General features: G+C 34.4%; 1 protein-coding gene across 3 annotated transcripts in view; it reads right to left on the bottom strand.

The window, feature by feature from the left end:
- Positions 1-13,430, bottom strand: part of LOC148954908 (protein DOP1A) — a 160,533-nt gene that overhangs the window by 57,758 nt on the left and 89,345 nt on the right. For all 3 annotated transcript variants that reach the window (XM_089099104.1, XM_089099111.1, XM_089099118.1), the window contains exons 8-10: positions 13,216-13,340; positions 9,694-10,595; positions 5,515-5,741 (exon numbers count right to left, since the gene is read on the bottom strand). In XM_089099104.1, coding sequence (XP_088955230.1) covers positions 5,515-5,741; positions 9,694-10,595; positions 13,216-13,340 — 1,254 coding nt within the window. The remainder of the gene's footprint in view (positions 1-5,514; positions 5,742-9,693; positions 10,596-13,215; positions 13,341-13,430) is intronic.

Genomic DNA, 13,430 nt, shown 5'->3' with positions numbered 1-13,430 from the left:
AGCTTTCGTTCCACCGAGTCACGTTTCTGCTTTCGACTGGAGAGCTCCTTTTTAGCGGGCAAGCAGGAGAGAATCAGTTTCAAATCGAAGTAAGACTAAAATCGAAAGCGCTTAAGATGTGCGACGGTAACCTGGCCAGATTGCCAGAGAAATTGGAGCATTCCCTTTGCTCTTATCTAAGAAACGATATAACAAAGTTGGCCTGTGGCAAAGAAAATCAACTTTTGAACCAAGACAGGTAATTTTTTTTTTCAACGCTCATCGATAGTCCTTGATGAGCTGATCAAAGTATATGGCATCAATTTATCTTATAAGTTTTTTTTATGCGATAAACATTTTAAAATATCGATGGGTTGACAACTTCAGTGCTCTGTTACACATTAGAAAATATTGAAATTTTAAAACAAGGAAGGGACTTGTGAAGAACAATTGTCTGTCATACCTTGGTCATCTTTGCCATAAGAGATTGGCAGTTTTTGCTAGTTGGTGTACCTATTACTTGCTTCCGATGCACTTGAGGGTGCAAAAAACTTGGGTTCGTGTCCGCCACAGAGGGACGTGCAAGTAAGGCTACCATCTTTCAAACAGTTCGTGGTAACGAACCGTGAGTAAGGAGCGATACGGCTCAATAGTAACCGAAAATTTAAAAAACAGAACTTGATATCAATGATATCAATAATAAATATGTCAAAAGAATCGGCTTATTATGCTGATTCCAAATAAATAAGATTCATGAAGCTTAGTGTGACCCATAAGAGGCTGCGAACCAGAGAAGACTTGCTTTATTTTCAAAAAAGGGGGAAATACCCCCTAAAAGTCAAGAAATCTTATCAAAATCATACCATCAGACTCAACGTATTAGAGGACCCTAGTGTAGAGGTTTCAAGCTCTTATCTCCAAAAATGTGGCATTTTGCACTTTTTGTCAGAAGAGAGATCAATGAAGTGTGTTTATTTTTTCCCAGGGGTGATCGTATCGAACCAATGGTCCTAGAACACCAGGAGAGGGCTAAGGTTCTAAAAGTTCTAGTGCCCTTTTTAAGTGACCAAAAAGATTAGAGGGCAACTAGCCTCCTTCCCACGCCCCTTTTTCCCTAAAATCGTCCAATCAAAATTTTTAGATAGCCATTTTGTTTAGTATAGTTGAAAAGTCCAAAAAATTGTGCATTTGGAGATAACATGGCCCAATCCCTCCAGCCCCTGAAAATAAGTATTTAAGTTATAAAATTTGCCAATTGTTTACGTATAGTATTTGTTACTGGGAAGTATGGAGACATTTTTCCGGGGGAGGGGGGATTTTGTGCTTTGGATTGGTTTCAATGGGGATAATTTTTCATGTGGAGGTAAATTTCCGACGGTGAACTTCCCAGGAGAAATTTTACACCGGGGAGATTTGACAGAATTCCTATATGAATTTTTTTTATTTGTCTTACTTTGTCTTTGCCTATTCACTTTTGCACATGGAGATGTTCCGGGGGAACTATCTGAGGGAAATGTTGTTTTGGGTTTCCAAGAAATAATTTCCACAGAAGGGAAGATTTTTGGAGTGATCGGAAAAACGCTTAGAACTTGAAGTCTTTTTCAGATAAAAGTATGCTAAGGAGAATTTTTCAGGGTGAATCTTCTGCATTAAATTTTACGGAGGTGGGGGGGGGAATATTTTCAGCGAGGATGGAATTGCCCGGAATGGATTTTACGCAGGAGGAGCTTTCCACGGAGGAGTTTCCCGTAAGGGGAGGGAAGTTTTCAATTTTTCAACAGATTTACCTGCATTATTTGAAAAACGATCAGAAATTAAATAAAAAAACAAGTATCTTCAACTGAAAGTAAGGAGCAACACTAAAAATCAAAACAAACAGAAATTAGTCCGCATAGTCCGCATGAAGGGTTTGTCCCCTCCTCAATACCTAACTCTTTACGCTAAAGTTTGACTGTTTGTCCCAATTTTTTAAGAACGAATCCTGAAACACAAGGACCGTGCTAAACACTTTAGCGTGAAGAGCAAGGTATTGAGGAGGGGAGCAACCCTTCCATATTCGGAATAGCTTCTGTTCGTTTTGAGTTTTAATGTTGCTCCTTACTTTGATGTTTGACTGTTTGTCCCAATTTTTTAAGAACGACTCCTGAAAAACAAGGGCCCTGCTAAAAACATTTAGCGTGAAGAGCAAGGTATTGAGGAGGGGAGCAACCCTTTCATATATGGAATAATTTCTGTTCGTTTCGAGTTTTAATGTTGCTCCTGACTTTCAGTTGAAAAAACTTTGTTTTTTTTTATTCAATACAATAAGAGATTGGCATTTGTTGCTAGTTTGTATAGCTATTATTTTCTTCCGATACATTTGAGGGTTCAAAAAAATTGGTTTCGTATCCGCCACGGAGAGGGACGTGCAAGTAAGGTAAGGTTGTTAGAGCAAGGTCATATTCACCGCTAATGGGTTAGAAACTTCCGCAAACTAGTTTACCTTCTATTTGATCAAAATAACTTGGAAAACAGAATTCAATGACAAATGAGGGAGTTCTAGTTAAGAATGGTTCGTTAGACTACAGGCATGTTCAGGGATGAGGGGCTATATACTTCCGCTGAAAGGTGTATCTTTCTTTTTCTTTTAGCAGCTTCTCTCTATAGTAGTATGATTATGGAAAGCGACAGATAGCTTTATAGTATCAACTAGGTCCGATATGATTATATCCCATGTTTTGTGCTCTTTCATGAGATATACCATTTAAAAGATCTCGAGGGTTTAGCAAATTCATTTTGGGGGTAAACACTGAAAGAACGGATTCAGATTAAAAGTCTGAGAAATTTTAAAGACTTTAAAGTAAAACTTGGCTCTTAGACATTGGGAATCTTAATCAATGAAGGGCTTGCAACTTTTCTTAGTTGGCTCACCTATTATTGGTTCATCATAGGCATTTTAGGCTAAAGCAAGTAATATTTCTACATTTCTTTTATTTCCAAAACGTTTGATAGTAAGAAAAAGTACCTCCATGCAAATACGCAGCAATAATAAATTAAGATACATCGTAATTACATAGTTGCATTGCCACCCGGACATAATGTCCCACATTCCTAATACACAGTGGCAATTACTCTTCACAATTTCAACAATTCATTCTTCCCTCTTACCCCAGTCCCAAAAAGCTTGTTCCCTCAAATCCTTCAACTCCCTGCCATTGCATTTAAAGTCTACTAGATCCTCATCATCCCCACATATGGGGCAAAACACTAAAGAACACTCAACGACCCCAACTTCCACAAATACTTCCTTTTTTGGGCATAGAGTGGCATAAAATGATATTAAAAACATATTGCGCTGTATTTATCCATTCAAATAATTTCAGTTATTTACTGGGTTGCCACTCTAGCGGGTGCTCCAGATGAGCTTAACAGTGGCAATTCAAAAGATGACATGTCAAGCGACATAAATTAAACAGGCGAGCTAAGACCGGAATGAAAAGTGAGTTAATTCATTGTTATTACTGACAGGTTACCTATACAAGAAGGTTTTTTAGCCTTCGAGGTAAAACCAATTCTGATATGAAAACAATCAAATTCCAAATATTTATCCATTAGAAAAAAGGATACATAACGTATTTTGGCATATGATACAACTTTTAGTTATCCTAAGAGCCAAAACGATTGAGGAAAAAGGAGTTAATAAAAACAGTTGTGGCGCACAAGAGTGCATGTACGTCACTACGTCAGTGGTTGCACAATTTTCAAATTATTTTTTGGGGTTATACGGGGTTCGGAATTTCATCAAAAGAAAATCGGGTCTTCCGACACTTCCTTAAAACTCAACGTTCATAGATGAAGATACGTTACTACAAAAAACAAATCGCTAATTTACACAGATTTTGAAGAAGCTAATTTTCATTTTGGAAATCCGGGGATGCCCTGAAAAATTTGGGAATAGTGGAAGCATCGGTGTCCATAATTATTGGGCACAAACAATACCCGAAGCTTCTCATATTTTGGAGGATTACATATATATATCTACAGTTGTTTTGAAGCAAAATTTGGTCAATTCAGCTTTGTTCAGCGTGATAACATGCTTGATAACGTGCGAATCTTCATTGGATTATGAACCAGTAATGCGTCCCCTCGGTCAGACTAGCAACCAAAACTTCTTTGCGAAAGTTTTAAGTCATTTTGTGAAATTTTGATTTCTGGTCGTTTTCCCAAAATTAACTGCTATAGCGTTAAATCTGGGAATATAATCTTTCAACATTAAGAAAGAGTTCATTGCCTTCGTACTTTTAATAAGAAAAGTTCAAAGGGGCCAAAAAAATGTTGTAAAACTTTGTAGATTAACTTTTCAAAGCAAAATCTAGATTATTTTTGGATCCTCTACGTACATTCGTAACTAATCATGACTAGCCTAATTATTATTATTTTTTTTTACGAAGAAATACAATTTGAGCTTTGTATTATAGAAAAAATTCCCTTTTACCTACACGTTTCACATGAAAATTTAAATAAAACAATGAAAAAAATATATCATATTTTTGCTACATTACGTTTTTTTGTATTTCATTTTCAATATATTTCATTTTAGAACGAACTTTATAGCAAAGAATAAAAGTGTTTCATAGCAAAAAAGTAAACATAGGTGCACACTGTTCAAACCCTCAGAGGAAAGGGGATGAGTATTCAGCATAGGCCTACAAAGCCTATGAATAAGGAAAGGGGAACATTGAGCGAAACGACCTCCCGCATTTGCCCTGGATCTGTAGAAAAGTACTTTTTCCATATTTCAATTCTTAAAAAAAGGTGAGAAGTAATAACCATCTTCATATAATAGATAAAAGGAGAAATAGTGCGAAAAGTAAAAAGTAGACAGGTTAATACATCTATCCTGACACATACACATAACAAGATCCACTCAGCAAGACCCCCCCCCCCCCAACAAGATTCCAACAATCCTTATTTTTTTAATCTTTTTAATATTTCGATATTCAAAACCAGATGATGGAAAAAATAAGAATATGGAATGCGTTCCATTTAATTACGAAAATAAGAATATGGAATGCGTTCCATGTAGTTCCATGAAATGCGTGCCCTTATTCAACTTTAAAAACTAAACCAATCGAATTAGATAAGATGGAAAATATTTAAATTTATAAGAACAAATGTTCCATTGTTTTGTACATCCATTTTTTTATAAGAACACGTAATTTGTAATTAAAAATTTGTTCAAATTGAAAACACGTAATTCAAAAAGATATTAGACCAGAAGCTAAAAGAAAATGCGGAACAGGAATCATTTTAAGACTAAAAAAACGTTATAGATAATAGAACTTCGACCGTTGATGGTTATGTTATTGCCAGCAATAAAAAAAAGAAAATAAAAGCCCCCCCCTCCGCAGAGATCCATTAAACGACTCTTATTTCCTTGGAACCTTCTAAAAACCATTGCAAATATCCGAAAATCCTAAAATTCGGCTTAAAAATGGACTTTTTTGAAGTATCAATTGTAGAAAATAAAGCTGAGATTTTGTTTGCTACATTTACCTTATATATCCAGGTTTTTGTCGATAAAAACACGTATTCCTCAATCGAAACCATCGGCAACTCAGTGGAATAGTCATTGCGTAAATTCGATTCTTGACAAGTTCGAGTCAATCGTAGAAATTTCAATAGCAGATCTACCGAACAATTTTGAACAGGACTCGGACAAACTGATAGCCTCAATAAGTTCTGCAGCCACAACGGTAACTTTGATATGTTCAAAACATTGGCTATAAAAGAGAAAAACAACGCAAGATTTATAGATTCATTTTCCAACAGTTAACAACATATGCAACAGTATGTTGGCAATAATACTACTACAAATAATAAATCCCTGCAGCACTAAGCTGTCTAAGGCCAACACAGCTACACACTTTTCCTCTATCCCAATCTATTCAAAGCCTCCCTCTTTAATCCCTCCCAAGACGTTCCAATTTCTTTTAAATCTTTCCTCACGACATCCTCCAACCCCAGTCAGGGATGACTTACTTTTCGCTAGGCCCTAGACAGTTGACAAACAAGGATTATCTTTGGCAATCTATAATCTTTCATCCAAAGAATGTCTCCTAGCCATCTCAACCTTCCTCTCATTATAGCCCTAGAAAGCGGGATTGAACAACATTTTTCGTACAACTTACTGCTAGAGATACGGTAAGTAATTCGGATACCCAAAACAATCCATAGGCAATTTCTCTGGAAAACGTCTAGCAAATCCTTATTTCTTTTTCATGGCGCCCACAATTCAGAGCCATACTTGACCACTGTCATCACAGTGGCTTCCAATATTCTGATCTTGATTCGCAGTTATCCTTCCAAACTGTTTTCAATTATTAAAAAAAAACACCCTGGCCTAAGCTGTTACACTTTTAACATCTTCGTTGCACCTACCATCTTTATTAATAATAATACCAAGGTAAGCGAAGCTGTCCACTTGATCGATCTTCTGGTTACCCAACATCAACTCTTTATCTTCACTTATTCCTAGCCTTAATGACCTAGTCATCTTAACATTAATTTTCAAACCTATTCTATCCCCCTGAACTGTCAAAACCTCAGAAAATTCTTTTACCTTGCTCACAGTTTCTTCTAGGATGTTTAAATCATCAGCATAATCTAAGTCAGGAAGAATTTTCCTTCTTCAATCGATTTCGTGTACTTCCATAACCTTTACTGTGCTCATTAGGATGAAGTCCATTAAAATAATTCATATAAATGGGAATAGAACGTAGTCCTGGTAACACCTGATTTAATACGAAACCAGCTACTAACTTCCATTTCCCACCTTAATCGCAGCAGTTTTATTCTTGTAAATAGCACCAATTTACTTCGATGTATTTATCTGGTATCTCATAAAACGACAGTAACTTCGGTAAAGCCTTTCTATCAGTTGAATCAAACGCTTGCTCATAATCTATAAAACTGACGACTAAAGGGATTTGATTACTCTGGCACTTCTCAATTATTAATCCAAGAGGGAAAATTCGATCGACGCATCATCTCCCCTTCCTAAACACATATTGTTCTTCTCTTAAAACTTTATCTACAGCATCTCTAAGTCTAAAAAGTGGCATCATACCAATAATTTTGCTTCCTAAATAAACAAAGCTAATTCCTGTATGATTACCACACTCACTCTTATCACCTTCCTTGAAGAGTGATTTTCCTAAAATTGCTAGGTACTTCCCCTTCTTCAAAAATCATACTCATAATCTTTAGTAATTCATCTCTAACTTCATAACGACCACATTTAAAAAAAAGACATTTATCATACTATCTGCACCAGGGCCCTCACTTTTTTTTCACCCTTTCAGTACTGTCAATAATTCTTCCTCGCAAAATAAATCTTCCATCACATCCAATGTTTCACAAACTTTTCCAATCTTCTCTATATATTTTCCTGTAACTCTATCACGGTCAAGCATATACTCAAAATGGTCTATCCGTTTCTTACTCTTTTCTTATCACTAACTGTGGCCCCGTTCCTATCTCCTATGTAATATTTTACCATTATGCCGTCTAGCTGCATCTCCAAGATCTTCAGTAATTTTAACCATAGCCTCACTTCACACCTTCTTAATTTATGCTTTAATGCTTCCTCTACTTTCTGTACATTCCTTTTTTTTCATATGATTTATCACTAAAAAAATTCTTGTACAAGCCCCTCCTCTTCTCTATTAAATATAAAGCATTTTTAATAATATTCCTATCTGCGTTTCTAACTTTCTTTTCTAAGACACCGTCGGCAAATTCACAAATTATTTTCCTTACATTAGTTTATCGATCTCCAACATTGTCAAATTTTAGACTCTCCAGTTCAGTTAACATAAACAACAAGAAGAACAATAGGAAAATCTTTTCCTAAGACAGTGAAATTCCATATTTAAATGAATATTTCCGCTTTATTTCCAAGGGACGTCCCCAGCAAAATAAAAATATATAAAAGAAAGTGACTTATTACAAAACTCGACTAGTAAAACTAAAATGAAAATTTTTAAAACAGTCCCAGCATCCTTACTTCAGCAAAGTCCAACCAGAAAAAATATTGAAAATACACTTTCACTGCTAATCTTACCTTTTTGGCAGCTAACCTCAAAGGTCTTTTTGTAACTGGCTCTGTGTTAGTGTCTACTCGTTTTTTAATATATTTTGTAAAATCGTTTTTAATGAAATTTGTGTATAGAGCATTTAGTGAGTGTTCCCCCACATCCCTGTTTAAGGAAATATTGTTATTTATCTTAAGTCTAATTTCAATTACTTCTCGAACAACCTGTTTTATGCCTAGATCATTGCTAATAAGGGCGGATTCTTCAAAAAGTATTTTGTGGCTGGGGTTATAAAAACATGGCTGCTTAAAGCAGAATCAAAAGAAGCATTAGCAGTATTATAATTTAAAGTTTTGGTGATATCATCTTTATGCCGTTGTAGGCGTTTCTCTAAATTCTGGTGAGTTCTACCCACACAGCATTTACCACAATCACAGGGTATTTGACAAACCCCTATTCGAAGTGTAACCGTGGTTTTATCTTTACTAGAGTTTAGGAGATTCCTGTTATTGTAAGTCTCATTTCTTTTATATATTTATGTTTTACTAAGAACAGCCCTTGAACATAGGGCCGAAATATTCATTTAAGTTAGAATTTAACTATCTTGAGAAAAAACTTCCCTATTGTTCTTCTTGTTGTTGATGTTTATGATAGAAAGGCAGTGTGGTTTTTGTCGCTATTTACTCCAGTTTAGTATTTAACTGTTCCAGGAAAGTTTCTCTCAGAATCCCATCCTGGAGTCTACAACGTCATAACTTCCCAGAAATTAGTGACACTTCCTAAATTTCAGCTTTAAATTAACCTAAAAACATGCCTACAAACATTATGCTACTACGGGGAGGCAACCCGTAATAGATAACTTAGGTCAGAAAGAGTTTTTTAGCCGAAAAAGCCCACTAGAACAAACCAAACCCAGAAGAATTATTCACGAGTCATAATCCAGTGCAAAAGCTGTGTCCTTTACAAGGCTATAATTTCCTCAAGGGGCGTCACTCTTCAAGATCATCCTATAGCGCTGTTAACAGTCATGGTCATGTTTAGGGAAACTCGTGAAAGGTCCATTTTGATGCCCCTGTGAAGCCATGCAAACAGGATTTCCCTGTCAGGAATTAGAACAATTCTTTCAAAATTATAAAATCTTTAGGGCAGTTGAAGTTGAAGTAGGAAAATACTTAAATAAAACCAAACCGTTAAATTTGACAACAATTTTGTTCATAAGACCTTACAATCCAAAATTACAATCTTTTGATTTTCAAAGACAACTGAGTTGTGCCTCTCAGTGACGACAAATTTTAAATTCAAAATACATCTAAGTTTAACTTTAGACGTCACCTACTCTTTTTATTAAATAGTAGCCGAACTGGACACACTTCAAGTCACCATATACTACCAAAAACCATCCAATAGAAAAAAAAAAATTGCCATTCCGATGGAAAAGGGCGTCCTCCCCCAACAGGAAGCCCTTCATACGGTGGCTATTTCTTACCATACCTCTAAACTCTTCCGGACGGTGAACCTACGTGTCTCCTACAGTGCCTTTGATACAGAAAATGGCCGACAAAAATTTAACTGAACATTATTTAGTTAAGTTTTCCGTTAATAATTGATATTAAATAAAATAAATAATTAATTTACTTACACCTAGTAGACTTCCAGGCCCTTTCTCCCTCAGATGTCGATGGAAAAAGCTGATAATTAGCTAGTTTCAACAAAAGTTCACAAATTGTTTTATAGCAAGAAACACAAGCTGCACATTCTTCAGATCCAAAACTGCTAAAAGCCATATTATGGGTGCGTAGTTCCAAATATTTGGTTAACACACTCTCTTTTTTGGCAGTCAATAATTGTTTTCCTTCTAAATTTTTCACATTACGATCTTTAGTCCTCCAGCTTTTTGAATCACATGACGGACGAGTGACAACACTGGCCAGCAAAATACCAGTTTCGTCGGGACCATCAATCTTTTCAAGTGCATCGAGGGACTGCCTTTCATTTATCATCCTGGCATCAATAAAAGCTGAGTAAAGTTTAACAGCAATTTTTCGAAATTCATTCAATTTTGGAATCTTCTCACTAATATTAGATTGAACTAGTTCCTCTTCACCATCAGCCCCCGTCACTAACTTTCCCGAGGATCTTTCCATTTTTTCAAATATCTTAAAACATAATTTTACACTAGCATCAATCTCTTGGAAGGTAATGGCTGAGCAATAATCAGTAATAGATCTCAATATTTCTGCACAGCATCTCGGCAAATGGGAATTTAAAGTCTCCTTTTCAAGTTCAACGGAATATAATAACGCTTCAGTAAGGATACACATTTCATGGATGTTCAGTTTATCTTCACCTGTATATTTCAACTTTTCTACAGTGCTGTCTGAATGACTGCCTTTCTCTTCACAAATCTCTTTAAATTTATCAGCAATGAACGACCACACATAGTGAGGCTCTAGAAAATGAAATAGAAGTGAAACTGTACGTAGAAACTCTTGTATTTTTTCCTCTGTTTCGTCACTTAGAGCTGTTGCATAATGTATAGACCTAAAAAACAGATATAAAACTGTAAATAAGAAAATCATAACTATATCTTAGAAAGTAGGTTCGATAAAGAAAAAATTACATCAAGTAAAAATAATAAAGATTAAGTAAAAGAGTTAGCTAAGGTCAAAACTAAACACCATAAGGACAGTACAGGCAAGGTCCATGATTAGTAAGTATAAAAATCGAACAAAAATATGAAATAGTGCAAAATCACTTACAAGAGAAAATTACGATTGGTGAAAATATAAGTATACTATCGATGATAGAATAAAAAGCCAAAATAAAACAAATAAATGACTGAATATTATAATAGACGGTGGATCAAAGAGATTATATTAATATGTTGGGTCATATTAATAATATCTCTACTACTACTATCAACAATTCACGACTCACTTATCAATGTATTATATAGAATTGACCTAGTATTCTAATAGTTCAATGTAACCTTGGGTAATCATTTCAAGTCACCTGGCCTATGATCCCTTGATATTTTATTTGAGTATCTTATAGTCTATCAAATTTCAAGCTGCTATATAAACCTTGAGATGTAGATTTCGATCGATGTGAATCTTGTGCTGAGACTGTACTTGTTATTTTAAGGTTTCTATTCTTAATTACCTTAGGAGGGTGTAACGGGTTAGAGAAGTCTAAGAAATTTCTAAATAAATTTATTATTCGTCTTTAAATCAATCTTTATAAGTAAAAAAATATAATTTTACTTCGAAGCTAAAATAAATATAATTTGTTTTTTCATAAGATGGTAAAAATATAATCAAAAGACAATTAACAAACGAATAAAACTAACAACAGTATACAACGTAGACAAAATGAATAATATTCAAAAACAAAAAAAAAAGAAAGAAACATGTAAACTTATGTTGGTATTTTACATAATACCATAATGCTCCCTATATATTGGAAAATACATTTTGACTCCGCCCCCTTAAATTTTTGCGAATTGATGCCATTGGCTAAAGGGTAAAAAGCTCCGTAGATACTCAGTTTACAATATATCTTCTTCAGAGCCGAAGAATTAGTGTTAATATACTTTCTAAATTTATTATCCCCATTGATTAATAAGACAATAGGAGTGAAAAAAAAAACAGAAAATAAAATTTTATTCTAACTTAAAAATTTCTCTTCCTAAAAGTAATCATTCCACAAAATATTAGTCGGTTATCTTGATAAATTTGCTAAAACAATGGTACTCACGATGTTCGCCATCCTGTTTTTTAAATTTCAAAGTCTAAGGAATTCCTAAATAAATTTTTTAATTTGTTTCTAAATAAAATTTTCACAAGCAAGAAAATATAATACTACTTTGAAGGTAAAATAAACATAAAAATATTTTTATCATAAATGATAAAAATCTAATCAAAAGACAAACAGTACCAAAAAAATAACAACGGTAAACAGCACAAACGAAATGATTAATATTCAACACAGACAGAAAGCCAACACACAGAAGAAAGCAAAATTACACACACAAAAAAATTGTTTACAAGTATATACATTTTCTTACGGAAACAACTTTTTTGTACATAATTTTTAGCACTTTTTTGAAGAGCGAGAGAGAAAAATTTATTTTTATTAAAGATCAATATTCACAAAACTCATATCAAACAGATCCAACATGTGGAAATCTATACAGTTTTGTTTTTACGGAATCCCTTCCTCTAATACTGTCTTCTCAATTATAATGTTTATACTTTTTTTTTATCTGTATTTCCCCAAAAACAGCTTTAAGTTAAACCTCACTTCTTTTGTTTCAAGATTAAAAATATGCAATATTTTATAGACGGTGGCATAAGAAACTTTAATGCTGCTCCCGTAGTCACATGAATGGGATCTGCGCCATCTGAGGATTGAAAAACTGGAGTAATTTTCAACTATGTAAAATTCCCTCTTAACAATTTTTCTATATCATGCATACTTATATCGTGAAATGTCACTTGAATGGAATTCGAAAATTCTTGTGTCATTTTTGGTAACAAAACATATCATACGATAGGAAAGGACCACTTAACCAATTTAGAACTATTGAAAAACTACATACACAGTTTCCGAATCTCATAGGTTAAACTGCGGCAACATTGGTCGCAGTTTGACCTAACTATTCTTTGGCACGTTTTCTCTAACTGGATTTCAATGTTAATTAACCAGAAGATTGGAAAACTTTACAGAAATGTTTTTTCAAAGACCGTTTTAGACGGAAACAACTTTGGTTGTATCTTGCATTTGAAGTTTATGGGGGGTTACCATTGACGAAACTTGATTCAACTCCCAGCAACCCCTCGAGACGGAAGTGCACTCCTTCCCCCATCCCCAAAAAAATTAGCTACATAATTCCCCCTCTATTACAGATAAACGTTAAAATCTTATTTCTTTGGTTTAAAATTTCCTTTCTGAGATTGTCTCAGTTTGCGGTGGACACCTTGTACATTAGAAACTCGTAAATGTTCTATCACTGAAAAGGTGGGGGATGCTTATTTTTTTTACTTTTCTGAGCGATAAACGAAAAAAAACAGTTCAAGATTTTCTTAGAAAGTCTTAAACTTATCTCTGCTTAGATTTCCAAGCTACAGTTAAAATATAGTGAAGAAAAAAAAATTATCACCTTAAAATGTCCACAAGGATTAAGTCAATAATTTCTGGTCCAATTTCAGGCTTTTCTAAAAGAGATAAAAGAATACGATATTGCTTCACATCCACTGGTGCTTGCTTTATATTCATTTTTATAGCCTGAAAAAATATGAGCAAATAGAATATCCGGTAAGATAAAAAATTCCCTAAACTATTTTTACGTTAGTAATAGAATATTACCATATCCAC

This window comes from Artemia sp. Qi Xiang Cuo, chromosome 2 (assembly GCF_049724085.1).
Source record: "Artemia sp. Qi Xiang Cuo chromosome 2, ASM4972408v1, whole genome shotgun sequence".
In the NCBI taxonomy this organism is placed as follows: Eukaryota; Metazoa; Arthropoda; class Branchiopoda; order Anostraca; family Artemiidae; genus Artemia; species Artemia sp. Qi Xiang Cuo.
This window is presented reverse-complemented; position numbering and strand designations above follow the sequence as displayed.